At 36.8% G+C, this 23,381-nt stretch overlaps 1 protein-coding gene across 1 annotated transcript in view; it reads left to right on the top strand.

Moving 5' to 3' along the window:
• MSH3 (mutS homolog 3) overlaps positions 1 to 23,381 on the top strand; it is a 115,300-nt gene that overhangs the window by 79,432 nt on the left and 12,487 nt on the right. Inside the window, exons 17-20 of the mRNA XM_074857301.1 lie at positions 991 to 1,107; positions 3,003 to 3,110; positions 6,778 to 6,892; positions 10,209 to 10,366. Of these exons, the coding sequence (XP_074713402.1) occupies positions 991 to 1,107; positions 3,003 to 3,110; positions 6,778 to 6,892; positions 10,209 to 10,366 (498 nt within the window). The remainder of the gene's footprint in view (positions 1 to 990; positions 1,108 to 3,002; positions 3,111 to 6,777; positions 6,893 to 10,208; positions 10,367 to 23,381) is intronic.

The raw sequence follows: 23,381 nt of genomic DNA, 5'->3' as shown, positions 1-23,381 counted from the left end.
CATAAAATTTTGATTGTTCTTATTGTATTCAGAAAGGTAATGGTAGCTGTGCAAATATCAGTTTGTGCATCTCAATAAACATGGTGTATTTAAAATGTCATTTTACTTACTCAAACAGACAAGCTTTGCTTGCTTTAGTACTTAGTGTTATGTAAGCATGATTTTAGATAGTTTTGGATACTTTTTCCAGTAGGTGAAACAGAGATGGACTGAATTATGTAGCTGGCTGTTTTTATTTTCAGCCATTCCTTTTATTATTTAAATGGGTTGAATACCTTAATGCTTTATGGTATAGAATCCATGTAAATGCTGAATTGTCTACAAGGCCTGCTGTATGTGTGAGCACAAACATCGTGAGATAGGCATAATCAAGGTGAACTCTGAAGTGATGTTTTAATCACTTATGCTAGAAATCAGTATTAAAAGTGCAAAGATCAGATAGAATTAGGATGATGAACAACATATTACAGTTTCTCTGGATTTTGTAAAAGAATGCCTGGGAATGCCAAAGTAACTCCTTAATGAAAATACATAAATAAATAGCAAGTGCCCCAAATGGAAACTATCAAGACAGTCTATATTTACTGAGTTTATTTCAGGCTTATCAGGAATTTTTCCTCTTTAAAGTGAAATTTTTTCTTGGAGTTCATTGTATATACAGTCAGAGAAAAGTCATCCATTTGTGCAGTGTATTGTGCAACAGAATTTTGTGAAATATGTAAATTTCAGTGATAGATGCTACATTGTGAAAAATATTTCAAAAGCCTTCTGAATGGGCAGTGGTGCAGTAACCAACCACTTTATTCACAATAAAGATCATTGGAATCAATAGAGTTTGGTACCACAATAAAAGAAGATTTTATTTTTTTTTTTAACATCAATTTTCAAGGCTCACAGTGAGTAAGAACACTAGTCCAATTTTGCATGGAGATGGTGTAACTGATTGCTTAGTAACCTTGATTTCCTATTTGGCTTTTTTCTCTCTTCCAGCACAAAAGCTGTCAGCCGTTTTCACTCTCCTTTTATTATAGAAAATTACAGACATCTGAATCAGCTCCGGGAGCAGCTAGTCCTTGACTGCAGTGCTGAATGGCTAAATTTTTTAGAGTGAGTTTACAAAATAGAGTCAGTTTCTATAATTCTACTTTCTTTTATTTATTTTTGTTACAAGAACAGAAAAAGAAGGATGCTTATCTTATTAAAAAAAAGAGTTGGTAATTCAATTATGTTACCCACGACTTTTAAGTATAGTCAATTAAAATATTGTTCTTCAGTTTAAAGCATTTGAAAGCAAGACCTTTGCAGACTGTGTCCTGAGACCAGCAGTGATGTCTCTAGATTTTAAAATCCTGATGAAAATACAGTATTAAATACATAAACTGGCTTTCAAAATTTGATAACTAGTATCACAACATTAAGAACTTGAAAGTGTGACTGCCTGTAAATGAGTGAAACTGAATCTAGGAGTTTTGTTATTATTGAAGGGCAATGTAAGTGAAATGAAAAAAGAATTTATAATACAAGCTAACCAAATTCACTTTTAATATTAATTGAAATAGACAATACCTTTGCTGTTAAGTGTGCCATTACTAAAAAAAAAGTAATAATAAATTAAGTACAATTGCAGTATTACAGTTTTTGAGTTAGGAATGTTTAGGGCAGTCTTTTGAGTGAGTGCGATTCTCCATAGCCCTATATTTTGTATGCTAACCCTGTGCCTGAATGTGAGTCTGTTTGCTAGAAAGTAATGGGAGAAACAGATCTTCCTCACAACTGGCATGGAAGATCTGTTTGTCTCAGATCAGGGTTTTGAATGGAGTTATTTGACTATTTAGCCAAAGGATCTTTAAAATGGGAGTTTAAAAAATATTTCTCAAAATTCTGAATACCTTTGATTTTTCAGATGTCTGGCTATCAACTACTTTTTTACTTCCATGAATTACAGACTCACTGAAATTGTCCCTCATGTCATATAATGATAATTGGCTTGCTTTCACTTGTGCATTTTTCCCCATTGCAAAAACTTAACAAGTTCCTTCTGAAGTTGTCTCCCTGGACATAACTGATGCCAAGGTTTGCCTTCAAGTAGGAACCCAGCAATTCTGTAAATTTGGTAGAAACTAGAACAACATTCCAATTCATTCTTCTCCAGGTTTGTTGCCTTTGCAATACTATAAAAATAATTCCGTTAGATGATGTGTTGTCACTATATTAGCCGTGTAAGTCTGAGTAGACCTATTTTAACCTTCCTTCCCTTAGATCTGCTACTTTTCATGTCCGCTTTGCTGTTTTCAATAGTGTTGTATGATAGCAGTATACAACAAGGAAAGAGACGTGTGTAGGAAAGTGCTCTTCTTTCCCACGCCTCCATTATTTATTGATTGATTTTTCTCCTCTACTGGTTTTATATTTCATGTTGTATCTTTGAGACTAGGAGAGGAAAAAACAAAATTCTTGAGGACTCTACTGAAAACTGTGTTCTCCTGGTAACGTCATTATTGTACTGGGGAAGGCAATTCCATGAATGGAAAATGAATTTTTGAATTTTCTGTTGTAGGTACCATATTTCATTGAAATTGTAGACAACTCCTGGGTTCAGGCACTTTTAGTTTATTTTTTTTGACTGTAACTTACGTTTGAAGTGAATTGGCAGTTGGGATTCAGTTGTCACTTTGATAAACAGTGGCATTTTTATAGACCTCATTTAGGCAGCAGGGATCAACTGCAGACCCTTTATATGCTATCTAATGAATTTCATTTTGCCTGCTTTTTTGTGCTTAAAAATAATTCACTGTTACAATGGAGCATGAAGTCCGTCTTGATTAAGATTGTGTCCTCCTATTGTAACTTAATACACTACTGGGAGATTTGAATTCAGGGTAATTGAAAGACCATAGGAGCCCTGTGAGAAGTATACATAGGATATATTTTGACACTACATTTGTATCTGTATGAAATTATTTTTTTCTCTTTTCTTCCTCCTGTTCCCTGTTTTGGCATAGCCATTTTAGTGAACATTATCACCCTGTGTCTAAAGCGATTGGTCACCTAGCAACTGTTGACTGTCTCTTCTCATTGGCCCAGGTGGCTAAACAAGGAGACTACTGCAGGTAATCAATTTTTAATTTTTATTTAGGATTTTATAGAGAACTATAAGAGAGCATTTAAAATAAATTTGATTTTAATATGTGTACTACGATAAAATGCATTATTAAAATTGTTTACAGTAGTTTCAGCTTAATCTGATTTTTGCAAAGCAACACATCTGGGTTTAATGCAAATCTGTAAACATTGCAGTTCAAATTTGACATCTTATGCTTGTCTGTCTGTTGTTTGACCTGAGTTTAGTAGGTAATATCTCACATATAAATAAATATATGTTGGACTTTGCATGGAAATTTTTTTGTCGTGTTTTTTTTTTCTCAGCAAGGTCTGAATTTATAATGTCTTCTAATACCTAAGATTCTTAGGTGTATGAGGTGTGTTTCAAAGATATATTTCAGGTAGATAATGGTTAAATATTAGTGCCAGCTTCCAAAGCAGTGATGATGGCTCACCTAGGATCATGTGTTAGGTCTGATGAGCTGTGCACATCCCTCTGCCCAAGACCCACACGTGCACCTCAGCACTACAGCCTGAGACTCTGGTGGTGCCAAGGCTGTCCTCCCTGCTCTCTGTGATGGGGAAACATGAACCCTCAAGTCCTGCTTCACCAGAGGTTGGTCCCGAGTTGGCCCCTGAGCCTGTACACCCTGTAACTCGGGTCTTCCTGCACCTCCTGAGCCTACATCTCTTGCACCCACATAGAGACAGTCAGTCTCACTGGGGTGCTGCCTTCCATACTGTGAGGTGTCTGTTGCCAGAGGCACTGGACAGTCACTGAGTCACTGCTTCAGCTTGCTGAGTGCTGTCTTAGAGGCCCACACTGAACTGTTTCTGAGGTTTACTGTAGACACAGCTGTAAGGGCTGTCTGTTTCCAGTCCCCAGCCATTCCCTCTGCCAGACAGTCCACGTACACACAGCACTTTTCAAAAGAGAGTAACTTTTTAAGTATTGTCATTGGCTGCACTGCAAATGCTTAGGAATAACCATATGAAATAGTAATATTTGAGAGCTGTGCAAATACAGCAAATCATGTATTAAATGTATGTGGATGAAGGGAAATCAACTTACATATGTTTCTGCTCTTATACAGCATTAAAGATAATATTGATCGCTTCTGGACTCTTGGGATCTTGTGTGCCTCTATCAAAACCTCGTTGAAAGTAATGGTGCACTTACTTCTGTATACTCAGATGAGAAAACAAACTGAAATCTGATTAATTCCCTGCGCAGAGTTTAAATCACTGAATTTTAAACAGTGGCTTAGAGCTTATAAACTGGCAGGAAGAAGGCTTCTCAGTGAAACTTCAGCTGTAGGGAAGGTGTCAATAATTAATTTTGGAGGGCTACTGAGGGAAAGATGGGACTTTTGTATTAACTAATTCAAACATTTCAGAGGAATGTTTTTTGATTAAGTGAGGGTTGTTTCATATCACCCTGCCTGAAACATGTAAATGAGTTGAAGTCAGGAGGAGCACTGTTGCTCTGCACAGTTGTTGGAGAGAGTAAGCACTTCTTACAGTTTTGAGGCATCTGAAGACCCCTGTTTTGGGAGACTCATCCTTTACACAGATGATGTATAGCATCAGGGCTCTCAGGCAACAAAGTTAGATACCTAAAGATGATGATGTAGGTAGTCCAGATATCATCATCTGATGTTTGAGTATCTGCTCTGCAGACTGACTTTGTTTAACTTTAAGGAATGCTGTTGAAAAGGTGGTACATGACTAAAGGACATGTTTTGCATTCCAAATTTTTTTTTTTTTAATTTTCTTACTGCATGACACATAATTGTCTGATTGTGGGAACAGAGGTCAGGGAAGACCTTTTGAATGACAGTGGCTGAGACCCTACTTCTGCAGGCCCCATTGTCTGAAACCAGAACAGGCAGTCAGCAAGGCTCATGACATCCTGAAACCACATCCTGTCTCACAATTATGTGGAAGGAGGCTTGAGCAGTTAGAAGAAGGGTATTAGTTCGGAAGACAAGGGCAGAATTATAAAATAGCAGATGGATCATTCAGCTGTCGTCTTGCTCTCTGGAATGTAAAGTGGAGGGTTACAGGAGGAAGTGCTTCTAGGTACATGCTTCTCCCTTTTCAGACCATCACATTACAGCTCCAAACAACGTACCCATCCAGGAAGTGAAAGGTGAAATTTCCTTTCTTTGTCCCCAGGGCCTAAGACTCTGTCTGTATTGGTTTCATCTCAGCTGTACAACTGCTGGAAATACCTTAATGCTAACAAACCAACATCACTATCGGCTTGCATCTCCTTCCCCACTGCTTTGTCCTCCTAAACTGCCATTTATTTTATCACCATTTTCCTTTCAAATAGCATCATCATTCTTCAACCCAAGAAAAATCACACTCCCCACACACTGTCTTCCCTCTAAAGTCTACCCAAAGTGTCAGTTAATTTCCAGTCAGAGATTTTTGAGGCTTTGTTCTGGTATTCCATTTTTCTCAGCTGCTGCCACTTTTCTTAAGTTACTACTCTTATTTCAGAGTTACTGTATTTCTAGTGTAGGAAAATGTTGCTGAGACATGAAACCACATTTACCTCTCCATTGAATGCTGCACGGTTTACAATGAAAAAGTAAACCTAGGTTGCAGAAAACAAAAAGAAATTGTAGTCATAATTCAGTGGAACATGCTGCTTTTGCATTTTTTTGTTCTGTGAAGAGCACACAGCTCTTGGAGATGGAGCTTTTCAGACATGGAGATACATAACGTAGAATTATATGTTATATTAGTAGACATGTAGACAAATTTGTAGCTAAGATGGAAGCATTTGAGACAAAACTTCTTTTTACATGGTTTGGAGATGAGAGAAAAATTAGTAGCATTGATCTGGTTTGCATATTCATTTCTAAAAAGGTACTGTAATTTCAGTGTTTCAACTTGGATAGTAAGCTCTTTCTATAGACAGTTATTGTTGGATGACTCTTATACATGTTTGGGAGCTGCTGTCAGATTATGAGAGCTGCTAATGTTTATAGGAGAGTTACAGCTCTGTCATACTGTAGTCTTTGATTTGACACTTTCCACCTGGTCTAGTGGAAGGTGTCCCTGCCCATGGCAGGGGGTTGGAAATAGCTGATCTTTAAGGTCCCTTCCAATCCAAACCATTCTATGATGCTATGATTGTATCATTTAATGTGTTACCAGTCATACTATACATAGCTGAACAATTTCCTTTACTCCCCATGCTCCAGTTAGGACTGAATGCAGTTATGGGCTGAACCAGTTCATCAGCAAGATCATTCTGAGAATAAGAAATGTATCTGCAAAAGTGGCATATTGCAGAAGGTGTTGCAGTGCTGGGAAGAAAGAAGACTGTCCTCCAGTTTGGAGATTTTGCTATTGCTTGTTCAATTCATAGTTCTTAATATTTTTTAGAATACACATAAATAACAGAAATCATTCCCTAGGTAATGAAAAAATGAAGAAAGTACGCTAAAATTTCTTTATCCAATCTGCTAATATTATTTTATAATTGAATGAAACCAAGGAATTACTGAGAAATATTTGATAGCAATAATTCATTTTTGTAACTTGTATTTTTTCACAAAAATCAGTGTCATCGATGACCCTTCTGCAGGCTTTAGTTACAGTAGGTCTAAACAATTGGTTACAATAAACATCGAAATTAATGTCTTTTACTTTTTGCAGACCAACTGTGCAAGATAATTGTCGAGAAATAATTATAAAAAATGGGAGGCATCCTGTGATTGATGTACTTCTGGGAGAACAGGATCAGTATGTTCCAAATACCACTAACCTTTCAGTAAGTACTGAGATAGTGTTTGAGCTTCAAAATCATTCAAGAGAAGGAATCTGGGATTTGCTTCTTGTCCAGGAAGTTAAAATAAATAATCATACAACTGTCTGCTTGGTTGCATTTCAGAATGATACTGCTAGATGTGACTACATCTGTTTGTCCTTTTTCTGGTATGTTGCAGCCAGATGCTCTCTTTACAACCTTGTTCAGTCTTAGTGGCACAAAGAAAAGAAAGGTGATCTCAAAATTAGGAAAATGAAAGTTTTAAATGGTTACTTTTGAAAAATTAATAATTACAGTTTTTTTAACAGCATCATCAGAAGGAGTCTGCATTTTGTCATAATTTTATCTCAAATTTTTGGATTTTTTTAATATACAAAATAGCAACAACTTAAGTTTCTGTGTAGCATGTTATAGGCTTAGTTTTCCGAATGAATTCTAAAATAGCTCAGATTTTTTTGGTTTTTTTAGGTATTAGTATTAATTTCATACAGCCTTTCTTAACATGACAAAGCAGACTTGGAGTTCTGACTCTTCACTACATAGTGTCAAGTACACACTCTGTATACTGCACATTAGTTGTAAGAAGCCTTTCATATTAACATATAATAAAGATCCGCCCTTGCGAGGTGTAGGTTGCGGGCTATGTTACTCATAAGTCTCCCTCTGGCTGTTGTTTTGTGCAATAGAGAATGGTGTTGAGAAGTAGTAAGACTACTACTTGCTTGGTATTGTTGTCAATAGGTCAAAGAAAGTCAGGGGGCTACTTCTTAACATTTTCTATGCAATGTTACCTAAATTTATGACCAAATTTGTCTAAAATTGTTATAAATATGACCTAAATTGTCTAAAATTGCTATAAATTTGTAATTACCATAGGTAGGAAACATTACTGTATTTTATTTCACATATCTGTTTCTGATAAGCACATTTTAGTTTTTTTCCTTCTTTTTTTCCTGAAAAACTAAAATCTGTCTTTTAAATTACATGCCCTTTTGACATTTTGTGGTTAATACTTAACTGTCTGTATATTTTTTTAAATACATGTCTGTTCTTAATGTAAAAGATGTGCTTTCAACTCAACTCTGAATACATAACTGCCTTTTCATAGTAAATATAGAAAAGGTATGAAACAGATGTCAGTGTGGAGCATTGCTGTCATAAACACCATTCAAATTTGTATGTATTTCTTGGGAAATATTTTTAAATACTGTTCTATACTGAAAAATGATACAGATATTGTGCAATACTTCAGGGAATGTTTTCAAAGTTATTTGTCAACTACAAACAAGTGACAGATGGCATTTACAAAAAATGCAGCATTTCATTCAGTAATTATCATGCACTTTCCCCCATTAGTCCCATTCTTATGTTGGCTTTCTAAATACTGAATATTGCAAAATCAAGTGATCATGGTAGAATCACTCCTGCCTCTACTGTTGGTTTGAGCTCTCTCTTTTTTGAGAGAGGTGGGTGGGAACCCAGTTTATTAAAGTGTGTCTAGTTCTAAACTGATGTTTGAACCAGCAGGAAAATGCATCTCCTGTCACGTTTTCAGCTGAAGTGTTGTCGAATAGCTAACTTTAGGAAAGCTTTCTTGCAGTGCCTGTCTTATTCTTCTATTCCCCCTCTCTTCCTCAAACATTCATGGATTCTTTTAGTACTTTTAACTTCAGCCATAAATTCCAGTAAGATGTTAACTTACGGTTGCATGCAATTGTAAGGGCAGATGGGTTCTCTCGTCTGATGTTACAGCATATGTTCTTTCTGAAAGCTGGCTCTGCAAACCAGCCACCGGTCTCACAACATGGTTGGAGGGACCCTGGAGGGCTACCAAACACATGCAAGAAATTTGTGGGTTTTACCAGATGAACTCATTCTGGTTTTAAGTATCTATAAATTCTGTTGTGTTGAGCCAAATGGTGGCCCTGACAAAGTTTTAGTAGCAGTATTGAAACTATACCTTGGAGACTAGAATGTAACAAATTTTGTTCTTTTATAATCATATGCATTTTATTACATCCATCCTTTATTCCTGATAATGGCATTTTCTGGGTTCCGACTTTATTGTGACTTCCTTATGGATGGGGTTTTCTTCACAAAAGCTAAACAGCTTTTTACATGTAATACTGATTGCACGTATCTTTATGATCTGGATTATGACATAAGTGACAGTCCTACCTGAATTTTATTTGCTTCCCTATTAACAGAATGAAAGCCTGATTGAAAAATGAATCTGTGAAGATTGTGAATTTTATTCTGTGGAGATTGTTGTTGTTGTTGTGAAAGTACCTGATCAGTTCCAACTTTCCTAAGTAGCATGGCTAATGTTCATTATAAACAGCTTGTCCTTTCTTCCATGCCCCTCCCATAGGGCAGTGGAATATGCTGGCTTTTGATTAGTTCATCAGTTGTTGGATTTCATTTTATGTATCCAGTAGAAAGAAGAAGTCTAGTTGTCTGAAATCCTTGCATAACTTAATTTCCTAGTCTTGATTCAGGTTATGAGAAAGCTTTATAGACCCATTGATGAGTTTTAATTTTGTATCAGCAATTGTCTTGCACTAGAGGAAGACAGTTTAATTCTGCAGCCATAGACATGTAGCAGTACCATAGTCTCACAGCTGAGATAAGCTCTTGCATCTGATTTCATTTTCCATAGTATTTCAGTGTTGAGATACACTTATTGATCAGAGATTGGATACAGTCTACTCACAATATCTGTGTTGCAGTCAAATATTTCCAAACTTGGCAATGTCTTGATTTCCTGTTGTAGCCGGTCTGTTTGAATGTGCGTATGTTGTACCAAGGCAGCAATTACGAATGGGTGTAAAATCTAGGTGAGGTCTTTGTCTGCCAGATCTTCTCCCCATTTGGCAATGAAAACTGTTAACTGGAGAGGAATCCAGATCAAAACCAAATTAGGACAGCACTGGCTATGCTGAAAGCTAATGAGTTTCTCCCTTTCTCCAGATAAAATTGCATAGAAAGTTCTTGGAGTGCTTCCTTGGCTCTTTGATGGAGAAAGGGAAGGCTCCCCCTCACTCTGTCCATTTTGCTCAAGAGTAATGAAAGTTGATTGTGATGCTTCTCTCTCACCAGACTGGAGAGATCTTAGGAAGATTTATCCATTGAGACTTCACAATATCTTGACAAGCAAACACAGTGAACTTCAAGAATGAAGGAAACAGTTCATCTAGAAGCAGAATGTTTAATCCTGAGGACTTGTCCTATGTCCCTCTAAGCACATACACACACCAGACTATCTTACAGGAGCACCATGTGCAGGACGATATATTTGACCACTGTTTTATGTTTCCAGGGAGATGGTGAAAGGGTCATGATAATAACTGGACCCAACATGGGAGGAAAGAGCTCCTATATAAAGCAAGTTGCATTGATCACAGTCATGGCACAGATTGGTTCTTACGTTCCTGCAGAGGAGTCAACAGTTGGTATTGTGGATGGTATTTTTACCAGGTAACCTTTCAAAACTTGCTGTATGTTTATGAAAATGTTATTGTGGCAGGGTGTATGTGTATATCAAAGTATATTTCATTTTTCATTCAGAACTTTAGAATTTATACTTGAAGTTTGCTTTTTCACTTTAAATACATGCATTGGTTGGTAGGTTTTGATTCTGGTTTTCTGGTAAGCTATAGTACTTGTTTTGGAATCTTTGAATCTTTAAAGTATAAGAATGTTAATGTGTCTGTCTTGATTAAGATCCAGATATCTAACTTTATCTGCCTGACTGGACATCTCAGCCAAATTTATTCTGTTGGGTGATAGCCAAATGATGTTTCCCCTAAAATGAATGCTGTCACCTCTAAAAATTATGTCACAGTTTCTGCTGTGCAGAGCAGTTGTATATGCTCACAATATTTGAGACTGAGAATTTGGGACTGTATATATTCTCTGCTTACTATCCTTCCTGTACTATCAGTCTTGAACACATTTTACTTGATGTCTTTTAAAGAATGAATAATAGCAGTTCATATCACTAAGTCTCAATTTTAAGATAGTGCTGAGTAATTTTCAAAGATTATCACTACAGTCAAAACTTTTGTATTTCATAATCTAATACTACCAAGTATTTTCCAGCTGTTTTTTACCCTTTTTCTTTAATCTATTTTTTAATCAGCAAAAGTTCTGTGTTATTGATGGTATTTGAGACGTATAATTATTTATGGTTGTAAGTTTCACAACAGTCATGTATATGTGTTATCTTTCCTGAAATTCTAGTTCTGTGATGGCAGTGTGCATTTCAGAGTTAACTTTTAACAGAGAATCTGAAATACCACTCATCTGGGATTGCTTTATTATATAAAGATGTGTTCTTATGCCTCACTGTGTCATGACAAAAATGAATGAAATTACGCTTTGATGCACTTCAATGCTAAGCAGTTGAACAAATTAGAAAACAATTTATATTATCTTTCCAAAATTAATTGGAGCTGAAAATTCAAAATGGTTAACTTTTTTCCCCTACCCTGTGTTGAAAGTAATTGACTGGTTGATAGGATGAACATTTCTCAAGGGGACATGGAGATACACAAGATCTGATTTACTTCACAGAAAAAACATTACAATGTTACTAACAATTTGAAAATTATTTTTGTCTTCCTCTGTGTTTTGTAGATGAGCTTAGAGTACTTGTGTTCACACTGACTTAATTTCTGATCATACGTGCATAAGTCTGTTACTCTTAAGCTTAGTATCCACCTTGCTCTAGTTTTATTTGACTGTCATTGCAGCAGGATTATTTCTGCAGAAAAATTAAGAAATGTGACACAGTCACTGGGACTGCCATTTTGGTTTTGGTCCACTAGAAAGTGAACAAACTGGGGTTTGTCCTCTACAGTGTGAAAACCTAGAAATGAATATATCTGAGTTCCAGCTGATCCCCACTGTATTTCTCTGATTCCACTTAGCTTTTCTCTATGTTACAGGTATTTTTCACATCTGTTCTGATAAGGTAGTGTGGTTGAAGGTAAAACTTACACTTTCAGATTTCAGGCCCAGCATACCTAGAGTGTGTTACTTACTGGCCATGAGGTTTCAGACCATTTCATTTGGAGCCCAGACAGATTCTAACACAGAGGATTGACTTTTTTCCCCCCCTTGTCTAAATTAGCTTTGGAAACTCAGCTGGATATGCCATTCTTCATTTAATGTGAAATGTGTCAAATACCAGATGAATATACTAAAGAATTACTTAAATTATTGTCATTGCACTGGCAATTGCGAGTAAACTAATTGGCTCAATATTAACCAAGAAGAAATTGAAAACATATTATGAATGAATTAGTTTAATGGTTAACAGGAAGCAAAAAAATCTGAGTTTATTGCATTCCTTCAGAAATCCAGGATGGTCACTTCAGTGTATAAATGATTGTCAGTGGAACTGCTCATCTGTGCATCTATTTAAACTTCTGTCTTTTGTGTAGTGTAATCTGAGGGAATAGATTGTACTGCTGGGGCATGCATTAGCCATCTGCAGTGTCCTTACAGGTTCCTAGATCTTGACCCAGTTGTAGCTTTCTTTTCAATACAAATGTTTAGGAGAATACTTGCATCATGATTTTGCTTCAGCCTGAAGAGTATGGGGGCTTTCCTTGCTCTACATACCCAAGTAAAGACATCCATGTTCCACAAGTAGGTAAGTTGTCAGTGCTCTTTTCTGTCCTGCTGATTTGATTGTCAGTAGGCACAAAGTGGTCTTTACTGCCCAGTCTGGTCTTTGCCTAACCCCTACTCCATTTTCACCTTCTCCAAATTATGAACTTCACCCTCTCCAACGAGAAAATGAGTAACTCACCAGATTCTGCAACTCAGAAGCTCAAGGTGTACAGAGACTGTCCAGGAAGTAGGCACCTCTGTTTTGGTTTATCTGTGGGTTTTGGGTTGTGGTTTGGTTTTTTTTTTTAGGGTTCTGTGAAAGGTCTTAAAGTATGTAAGTCTATTGGGTCAGGTTAATGTGGTGTTATATTCAGGGTATTTCTTAACCCTGGGAAGTTATCCTTGTAAATAGTTTTTAATGCCTGGTTGGAGGAGAGAAACAGTAAATTCAGCTGCCACATGATATGTTCTACATAGTTTCTTTAATGCTCTGTCTGGCTGAACATAGATTTCTAAAGCCTCAGCTTTTGCCAAGAACTCTCCTCTGGTAGGGAATGGGTTTGAAGAGATTTTCTCTTCACTCGCCCCCAGTTTTGCTTTTTTGTTTAGTTTTCTTCTGTGTTCTGTTTTGGGGGTTGTTTTTGTTTGGGTTTTTTTCATGGTATAACAGCTATGCAGACCTCCCTTCTGCACTGCCACCCCAGGCTACAAGTGTCTTGCTGGAAAATGGGATTTCTTTGCTGATAACTTTGGTATATTTTTAATCTTCTTAAAACATTCTATGGGAAGATGTCAGTTTCCAAGTTATTTTCATCACTGCCATGGTGTGTTGTTTTCTAGATGCTGCTGTTAGCATAGCACCCCTGCTCTGAGGGATGCTTTACAGGCTGACTCTATGAGGAGTTCTGTGCATCAGAAGCACCAACTGTTCTGCTGCTTGCTACGTTTTTTTGAACATTGGTGCTTTATACTGCAGTCTCTTTTTTGTTTGTAGAGTGCATCTTTGAAGTGTGAATTTATATAGGTTTAAGAGATTAACATTCGTCTAGTATTTGTATCTTATGTTCTAAGTAGGGTTTCCATGGAAATTGAAAGGTTGCTACTATGGTTATTGCTTTGGATATATTTAGTATTTATGTATTATAGCTTCTCTAAATTGACTTTAAGTTCTGCATTATATTAAACATTTTTAAAGATGCAAAAGGACTTGTATTGCTTACAGGTACCATGAAAATAGGAATGATTTATCTTCATTACCGAGTGTACAGACACAATGCAGTACTAAGGCTAGTCCAGGTATTTCAGAGTACTGTTTATGTCATCCTAAAGAGGGGGAAAGGGAGAGAATCTTCCACTGCATAATGCCCCTAAGCCCAGATGATATGCTGTTACAAGTCTGTAAATTGAAAACTTGGAGCGGTGGGTGGGAATAGTAATATCCTACAGTATGCTATTTGTGTTATCGACTTCTCAAGGAAGTCTCTGAGTACTCTTATGGACTCTCCGAAATCTTACCATTTCTTATTGGTAAAAGCAACCTTGCTATTCCCATTGCTATGCTTTGTGTCTAATCCTGGGAAGAGGGTGCCAGGGGTTGTGAAATAAGTAAAAAGTTTGCTTTATTGTTAGGTGGCTTCAGCTTCCTAACATCAGACTAAAAAGACACTAAATCATTCTCCAGATTTCTGTATTTTATTAGTAAAGCATTTATATAAATTTCTCACTTGAGATTCCATACTTATATTGGGTTTTTTTCATAAGTCAATGTCTGTGTAAACCATGTTCATACAAAAAAGTTACTGCTTTTCAGCCCTTATGCTATGCCCATTATTTAAGGTATATCTATGTAATATGGAGGAAGTACACAATATTTTGAGGATGTTTTGCTGGTTGATCTCTTAGTCCTTTTTTTTTTTTTCCTTCTCTAATAATGGATAATGTTATCATGCAACCTTTGCTTAAAGAATTTAAATTAATCAGTGCCATTATATTTAAGAATTTTAAAAGAGTTTTGGAAAGGTCAGCACCCAATCTATATTGACTTTTAATGGGATTTGAGCATTTAATTCTCTGATGTTTGAAAATTCCCATCTGAGTTTCTCCTTGCAGGAAATGGGTCCAATTTTTGCTTTAAATTAACCTTCAATTTGTGTTAGTTCTTCTAATGTAGTTATTCAGACGTTGAAATTAATATAATGTTTCTCTGTGTAGAAAGACAAAGCAAGTGTGGACACGCACATACAAGGAACTAATGAAAGAAATTTTGTAGACCTAATCATGTGTTCAGAAGAGGTGGTTTAGCTGAAGAAGAAAGCTGACCTTTAAATAGGTCCCACTTACAATCAATTACTGATATAATTTCTTACAGCTGTAGACTTCGGCCTACTTCCTGTAGGTCACCAGTAGCTCTTCATCAGGGTCAATTTTAAAAATTGAGAGAGAGAGAGAGAGAATGTTACAACAATTTGATGGTAAAATATGTTCAAATAAAGAAGCTAATTAATAGTTAAATCTACCAAGTGCTTTGTATTCAGGATTTTGAGAATCAATTTATTGAAATCACAAGCTGCCATTAGAAAGAATACTGTGAAGGAGACCCAACTTCTACCAACCCTGGTAAAGGGAGAAAGAAGAATTTCCTTCCTATTGCACTTACCTGCCTGGCTTTCTCTTCTTGTATTGAAATAAAAGCTGTTTCATTTATTTTGGAGATAAAATGCAGGTATGCACAGTCACAGTATAGTGACATATATCTTCCAGTGAAGTTTTATACCATCAGCTAGATTTGGCATACTATTAAAGGTGCAGCTTCAGTTGTCTGAACTAATTCGATGCACTGTGCTTCAATTGCATTTGAAAACTGCCTCTTGCAAGTTATGTGCCACATGCTTAAAGGTTAAAGGAATAAATAGAAGCATCAGTAAGATGCATGTAGATTGTCCTCTCATGCACTTCGTCTCTCTCAAAAGAGTTGTTACACTGTTTACAGATTCTCAACATGTCTTTAATCCTTATGATGGCAAAGAAATAGAGTTTGAATTGTCTAAGAAGGTATATTAAGAAAACAGGGATGGAGGAGGTTGGTAATTCAGGTTAACAGGCGATAGTGGTAGGTTGCCTAGGTAAGCAGCAGTTTAATACTTTTGCTTTATATAAGATATGCAGTTGCCTGCACTTCAAGGCAGTTGGTATAGTCTCTGCACATCACATGATCTGTATTTAGGTGTACAGAAATTTGTCCTACATTTTATCCTTGTAACAGATGATTTAAATGTATTTTTAACATGGAGGGCACTCCTCATTGCAGAGTCTATAGTTCGGAGATACTCACTTAGCTCAAATTCCACTGTATATATGAAAAAGTGAAAACAGACGGTGGTTGCTCACCTTGGCTAGGGAGGGACAATTTTGTTCTTCTAGCTTGTATTACATGTCTGTATATGGGGTCTTTCAGACAGACATGGCCACAAGTGGAATACTGAATCTGTCTGTTCCAGGGTTCAAGTTATATAGCTGGTTTGGTATTTTCTTGTCTTTCTTCCTTGTATAATGATCTTGAACATGTGTAATAGTTGCTCATTCAACTAAAACTGGAGTGCAAAAATCTTCAGGAAGCTGATCCTTACATGTCTGTTTGACATGGCAAAGCTGCAGAGCCATACAAATTAGGCCCTCTGACTTTAGGTTGTTGCCATCATAGAGTGACCTAATGCTTCTGATTCAGCAGAAGCTGTGTCCTGCTGAGGTACTTGCATGTGTTCCTGGCATGCGTCTGGTCTGCCTGCATTCCCAGATGTGGAAACTGAAAGAAAGCATCAGGTTCAGGCCATGCTTCTTGAAGGTGTCTTTGAAGACAGTCTTCAGACCCCAGTGCAGGGACCTACTTCATTCCCTTTCATACATAGGAAACTGCTTTCAGCTTTTGTGATCTTTGGATCTGTAAGGAGAGGGAGGAGACAAAGGAAAGGAAAGGATGTTTTCTACATTGGTCGAGAACTGCCAGCCTCATCCAACACTGAAATAATGAGGTAGTTTCATCCGCCTCGTCACTGGCCTTAGTTGGGTCATTTTATTTCAAATCCAGCAGCGAAGATCCAGTTCCAGCCACATACATTGCCAAGGAGTGGCAGTTCTGAGTTGATCAATGGGTTCAGTAAAGAGAAGGAATTTTGATTGCTGCAAGGGACAACAGTGTTACTGAGAGACTTGCCAGTTGAAGATCACCTTCTGCTATTGAAAATTGCATTTGCAGACCTACCCATGTGTACATGTGGTAACACAGTTCAGAGGACTCTCTACTCACCCCCTCACCTGCCCAGTCTTCCTAGAGTCTATCAAAACATCTATGAACAAGCTGTGTCAACCCTTGAAAAGACATTCCAGATGCAGATATTACTCAGTTTGCTATAGGAGCGTCAGTGAACAAGGTACTGCCAATCAGTCCCAGACCAGCACATCACTCCAGCCTGGCTTTTTATCCCGGTTGGGCCTGCTTTCTAGTGACAGAGTGGCACTCTGTCTTAGAGGCACCTCAGTAGTGCCCACCAGATAATCCTTCTTTCTCTTCTAAGAAACAGTATTAAGTGCAAGGAAAGCAAGCTCCTGTCTTCTCGGTTCTTTGGACAAAGTGACCATGCATGTTTTCAACGCTTTGCACAACTTATTATTTGCCAGTCAACTTATATTATGCATTCCAATATAAAGAAGAAATGGCATTATTTATATGTGCATGTAGCTTAACATGGTGACACTGATGAGATTAAGTCTCTTTTTGTCAGTAGGAAGCTGCTTTAAAGGCCAAGACATTTCATGACAGAGTCCCTCTAAGTGGGTAACTCAATGCATCGAGCTGTTCTGCCAGCTGGTGGCTGTACTTCCCTTGTTGACTGTCAATGCTTGCTCTGCTACTGCTCAGGTAGTATTTTCAACTGATCCTGAAATCTCCAAAGCTGAGATGTGGTGCATTCCACTTAAATTTGTGAACGTTGCACGCGCACATGAGAGAGAGCTTGATGTTATATCAAAAAAAAGCAGTATTTGAATGCCTGCTTGACTGATGTGACTGACACTCCTCATTTCCATCATCTTGTGAGCAGAAAAGCCCACGTCAGTCACCTGCAATTGGATACACACAGATGGAAGAGAAAAGGGCATTTGCATATCCCAAAGTGACATTTCTTGTATGAGTTTCTACAGCCATCATGGATCCTTTCACCCATATTATTTCTCTTCCTTGATTGTAGTCACCTAAAAGAGAGTTTATGGGCCAGAAAATAGGGGAACGTTTGTACAGGCTTGCAAGAATGCAGGATGCATGTAGCCCGTGGCCTGTTTCCCTTAACACCTGCAAGGACTGTAGGTATCTGTTTCTGCAAGGTGTGTGTGAGAGATCTGTTCAACTTTTTTGTTGTGTTTTGGTTTTTTTTACCTTATGCCAGGAAGCTCTCGTGTTGTCAATGGCATGAACACTAGCTGAGAGCGCAAAGTAGAGATGCAGAGGACTCAGGAGAGTGTACATAATACGGTATTTCTGTTAAGTTCTCTTACTGTGCACAGCAGAGCATGGCTATTCCTGTGCTGCGGTGGAAAAGCTGGCATATTGCTCTGCCATTTAGGAGAGGTACAAATTTATTCCACCTACAAGTGTATATTACAAAGGCAGAACTGTGACTAGGTGTAGCAAATTCTTGCATTTGATACAAGGGACCTTTAGGAACACCTGCAGTTGTTTTAAGGTCCCTAAAGCTTAACTTGTTTTGGCAGGGTCTAGAAGATAAGAGATGATAATCTGGAAAGAAATGCTGCTAAAGTTTAGAGGACAGTTTAGGGAAGAAGGATTTCTTCAAAGTAAACTAAAAAACCCAAGAAAACTCAGCCCTTATTAATCCACATTTCTTTAAAGGCTGTGCATCAAACATGCCATAATGCTTTCTTCTGTATGTTTTATTCAAAATGTTTCTTTGTCTCTACATGGTGGAATTGACTTTCAAAAAGGTGGGGTCTTAAAGTAGATATATTATGGATGTTACCTCCCTAAATATTTTAACAGCTATTTAATTCTGACAACTTGACAAACCCGTATTACTGTTTGGTCAAGAGTGTGTGGAGCTGAAAGAAACTAGTAGACAAACCTCACTATTTTCTCTCTAGACAAACTTTTTTTTTAACTGGATAAAATGCACATATTTATGTCATCATTACAAATTTTAGTACAATTAAAAATCATGATGGAAAGCAAATATTATGTTAACACCTATAAACATTTGAGCAATCAATTTTGAATATTGGTATTTATTTTTTCTTTACTTCATTGGAATGTCATCATCATTGAAATTTGGAAGATAATTAAACTTACATGATTTACTTTAACAGGTTAAAATGTTCCAAGGCTTTTTAACAGTACATTTTATAAGAAGTCTTGAGAAAATCAGAAAGCACAGGATGGAGTGGTATGTGAAGCAGGAAAAAGAGAATGTTTCTATCAAAATGGAAATTGAATGGAAGATGTTTTCCAAGTGCTTTTCACAATAAATTGAAATCTGAGGTAAATCACTTAAGAGTAAAAACAAAATAGTCCTCATAAATATTAATGGAAGTGAATGTTCCATTGATCTAACTTCCCAGCTTTTTGTAACTAGGCAAATAATGTTGCACTTAATTTCATTCCAGTTTTACTAGTTGATCAGTAGAAGGGAGCTGCACAGGAACAGGACAGAGTAGAGAAGTTTTTGTATTTAAAATAATAAATGAGCTCTGTTATTTTAGAGCTTTGCTGCAGAAATAGTGCTATTTGCACAGCAATGGACAAACAAACATTGAAAAAGAGCAGTTCATGCCCAGAATGCAGCTTGTTGTATTTTTTGCTACTTATACGTTGCTTGATTCACAGATAAGCTGTAGTTGCAAAGAGACTGCCCAGGAACTCGCTTGCTTGAAAATGGTTTAGAAGTGTTATTCATTAGAAGTTTCTTCCTACATAGAGATTTCACTAAACATGATAAAGAAATGAACATCCTCCATCCAAAGCTACTCTTGTGTATTTAACCTTGTGTGCTGAGGGAACAGCATGCTGATGATATTTTAAAATGGTTACTAGTGTGCGGGAAAGACTTGCAAAGCTTTTATGTCTTAAATGGACCTGTCCCATCTTATTGTCAGTCCTTTATTCTATGAGTGGAGCATGATGGTGTTGCTTTTCACCCTTTGAGGGGGTCTACAGTGATTTTGTTTTGTAATAAACCTTAAACAAAATATACTATTCTTGGAGTTATACATGAGAGATTACATAATCATGACTTTTTTTTTTTGTTTTTAAATCTACTGAAAAATCTTTCCCTGAAATTGCTGCATCATTACCATTTCAGGGTTTCTGTGCCTTTTTCGGAATTCTGGTACTGGCCACAATCTCCAGAATTAGTCAGATCATTGGTCTGGACTGACATAGGTTTTGTGTATTCACATACTTAGCAATAATAAGTTGTTGTCCTTTATAACAAACTTCAGTATTTTGCCAGAATAACATATAGTCTCTCATTTTTGTATCACATGCAGTATCACCAGGTACCAAACTAAAAAATTCCTTGTTTCCATTTATTGCTTTATTAAGCTTTATTGGTTTCTTTGAGACTTACAGGGTAGGATTATGAAGATTAGTCTTCCTGAGTGTCCTAGAAATATCAGTTAAATCACAAAACCTGGTGTGAAGATTCATCTAGTCACCTTCTTCATACCTTTATCATAAAAATCTAGGTTATGAAATTCTAGTCTTGAGGTGACAGCAGTGTTTGGCAGGGCAGTGTGCAGGCGTCCTATGTAATACAGAAATCACCAGGAGATTGAGTGCTGAATAGAAACTGTGGAGGAGTTTATCTCAGCAGAGCACCTTGTCTGTACATTAGCTGGTTTTGGCCAGAACTTTGATTGATGCTTAGTTTTTGGTGGTTTTTTGGTTTTTTTTTTTTTGTTATTTACACCTGAAAATAAATGTTTACATTTCAGTCATTCAGATTTTCCTTTGAAAAAAACCTAGATTGTCTCAATTTGCCTGTGCAGTCAGACTCTGAAAGATAAGGGTCAGAAAATTTAAAAGCAAAGGTACTTTTTCACATCTTTGTTTATTTAATACATACGTAGTAATGTTTACTGGTTTTGCCATACACATTAATTTATGTACTGTGCAGAAAAGTAGGGAACTGTTCTTACAAAGCAATCCCAAGTGACTGGCAAGTCCACTTGAGAATTTTATATACTGATATGCTAAACAGGTATTGTTTGCATTGCTCCGGAAAGCAATGACAGTCAGACAAACGGAATTTGTTAGTTGTCAAGAACCCAAAAGTGGTTTTCAGAAATGTTACTTTTTTATGGCACAGTAATTTGTTTCACTTTGTTCTTGCTTAATTGTATTTGTGTTTATTGCCAGAATAACAAAAAATACTTAAGCCTTTCATTTATGCTTACAGTCATATAATTACACCTCTGGGGTAAATGATTCCCAGCTTTCAGGGGAAAAAATATGGTGTATTAAATTCATTGCACCTACTTTTTTATCACGTGGAGATATTCTTTTTGAAAAAGAAGAAAATAAATAAAAGTTGTAGTTAGTGTTGTTAAGTTGAAAATTATTTTGTTCTGTTGTTCTAGAAAAGTTATGTCTTGGGCATATCACAGTACATGTGAACTGTAACTATTTCTGACAGTGTTCTATAGCTCTGTAGAAATAAATTAAGCGATGCTATGCATGTATTTGTAGCTAATTTAGTTTCATGTCTTTCACAGTAACATGCATCTGCAGTATTAGGATTATATCTCATATACATGTAATAACATTTCACAAAACAGCCTGGTTTACATACATGACATTTGATAAAATCTGTAAATACAAGCAACTGTTTTGTTTGCAGGGGTTTAAATCAGGCTTGAAAATTCATTGAAGTGAATAAAAGAATAAAAGACATATATATATACAGTGAGATTCATAAAACAATTTCTGCTGCATATTGCGTATTCCTGAAAGGGATTGTAAGGCTTTCCCCATAATGGTATATGGCCGGGGGGGGTGGTGGGGGGAAGAAAATTTGCCTGTGAAGCTGACCAGCTATTTTACAGTAAAGTTGAAGTTCTTACATTGAATGGTGATATTTGCCATTATAAAACTCTTCCGTGCTATGATTTAACCTAGTCACAACTTGAATTGGATTTTCTGTAGCGTCCACAGGTTTAAAGGGGAAAAGTTCACTTGCGCTGAATGCTTCAGCTGTTGTCCCTAGTCTGTTGCTATAGTTTCTGCTTTTTAATCCCCCTTGGCCTCAATCCTTCAGCTACATATGCACATTAACTTAATTACCTTGAGTTCCCTCGCTGGAATCTGCGAGTAGTAAGTGTGCATATTTTAGGGTTGGGTTTTTCTTTGTCTTCATTTTTTCAGCTTCTTCAAGCTAATATTGATGGTTCACAAATAAACACCCTGATTTGAATATCTATGCTTAAAATTTATCCTTCAGCAAAATGATTGTACGCTTAATCTGTTCTTTCTCTTGACCATCAGTAACGTTTATACAGCATTAGTGGTTTCCTGCGGAGAAATCAGGGTAATACCAAGCATGCATTTGGAGCTTCAGTTGCTTAATGGAGCCTTCATAAAACTACTCCATCTAGTACTGACCTGCTGGTATGCACTGCCTGCGCTGCCAGATCTCTCAGAAGGAGAGAAGCTGCAATAAAGACCTCAGTTTGGTACCTATGTACAAGAACAAATCATAGCTTTCTCATTGAGGGCAAGAAAAAGAAATGCTTAGTTCTGTGTGTATAAATGTAAAAGCTGATGGACCTGTGGAAAGCAATCCATTGATACATTATGTATAAAATCCTTTGCGTGTTTGAATGTGGAATTTAAGCTATTGCTATTGTGTCCTTGTTCTGCTAACAGACACCCCACTCTGCTTCTCAGAGAGCTCAGCCCTTGCGTCCTGATGGCCAGCTGCTGTAGGGCTGTGCATAATGTGTGATGGAGAAAAGACTCGAGCAAGTCCAGTTTTAAAATGCAATGGAAAATTTTAGAATTAACTAGAAATCTGCTGGATTATTTTAACAGTGAGTGATGTGTTTGCCCTAGGTGATGTAACACATATTTTTAAGGTGTTCTCATGTTATTGAGGGTATCATTGCTGAATTTCAGAAAGAACTTTCTCAGGTGTTCTTCACCAGGTAAAGTAACATAAGCTTTTGGAAGAACAACTGAATTTCTGTTGCCTTATAAAGCATTAGGAATGAGAGGATATTGGTTTGGTAACTTCTTGTCACTCAGTGACTGTATTGACTAAACCACTATTTCATCTCCACTAAGTCATACCTGTTCTGCCACTCAAGGTGAAGCTTTTCAAATATTGAATGTTCACTGCAATCTCTGGATGTTTTTCTTTAGCTTTCAGCAAAAAATCAATGCAGTCACATCTTGAAAGCTAATCCTGTTAGAAATGTTTCTTTTAATATACTGGGGTGCTTGTGTGTGCAGCATGCCTCTGTTGGCCAGGTCTACAAGGTAATGAGGATTTAAGTGAATACTTGTTTTGGCTATTTCAATTACCTAGTGATATGGAAAAGGGAGAGGAAAAAAAAGTAAAAAACACCATGAAACTGTAAATAGCTTTGGACTTTCTTTTCTTTCCAGGAGAATGCAAAGTATGTATCCCTAGTGGTCTTAGGTTTTACTAGTTTCATTAATTTCTCAGTGACTGAGAATATCATATGTCTACAATAATGTACAAAATAAAAATGTATTTTACATTAACTGTGTAATGCATTCCGTCAGGCTTTTCAACAACTGTTCTTCTAAATTGGATAACATACCATTGATATTTCTTCATTTAAAATT

Source organism: Strix uralensis, chromosome Z (assembly GCF_047716275.1).
Source record: "Strix uralensis isolate ZFMK-TIS-50842 chromosome Z, bStrUra1, whole genome shotgun sequence".
Classification (NCBI taxonomy): domain Eukaryota; kingdom Metazoa; phylum Chordata; class Aves; order Strigiformes; family Strigidae; genus Strix; species Strix uralensis.
Note: the sequence above shows the minus strand (reverse complement) of the source record. Positions and strands in the feature narration are given on the sequence as shown.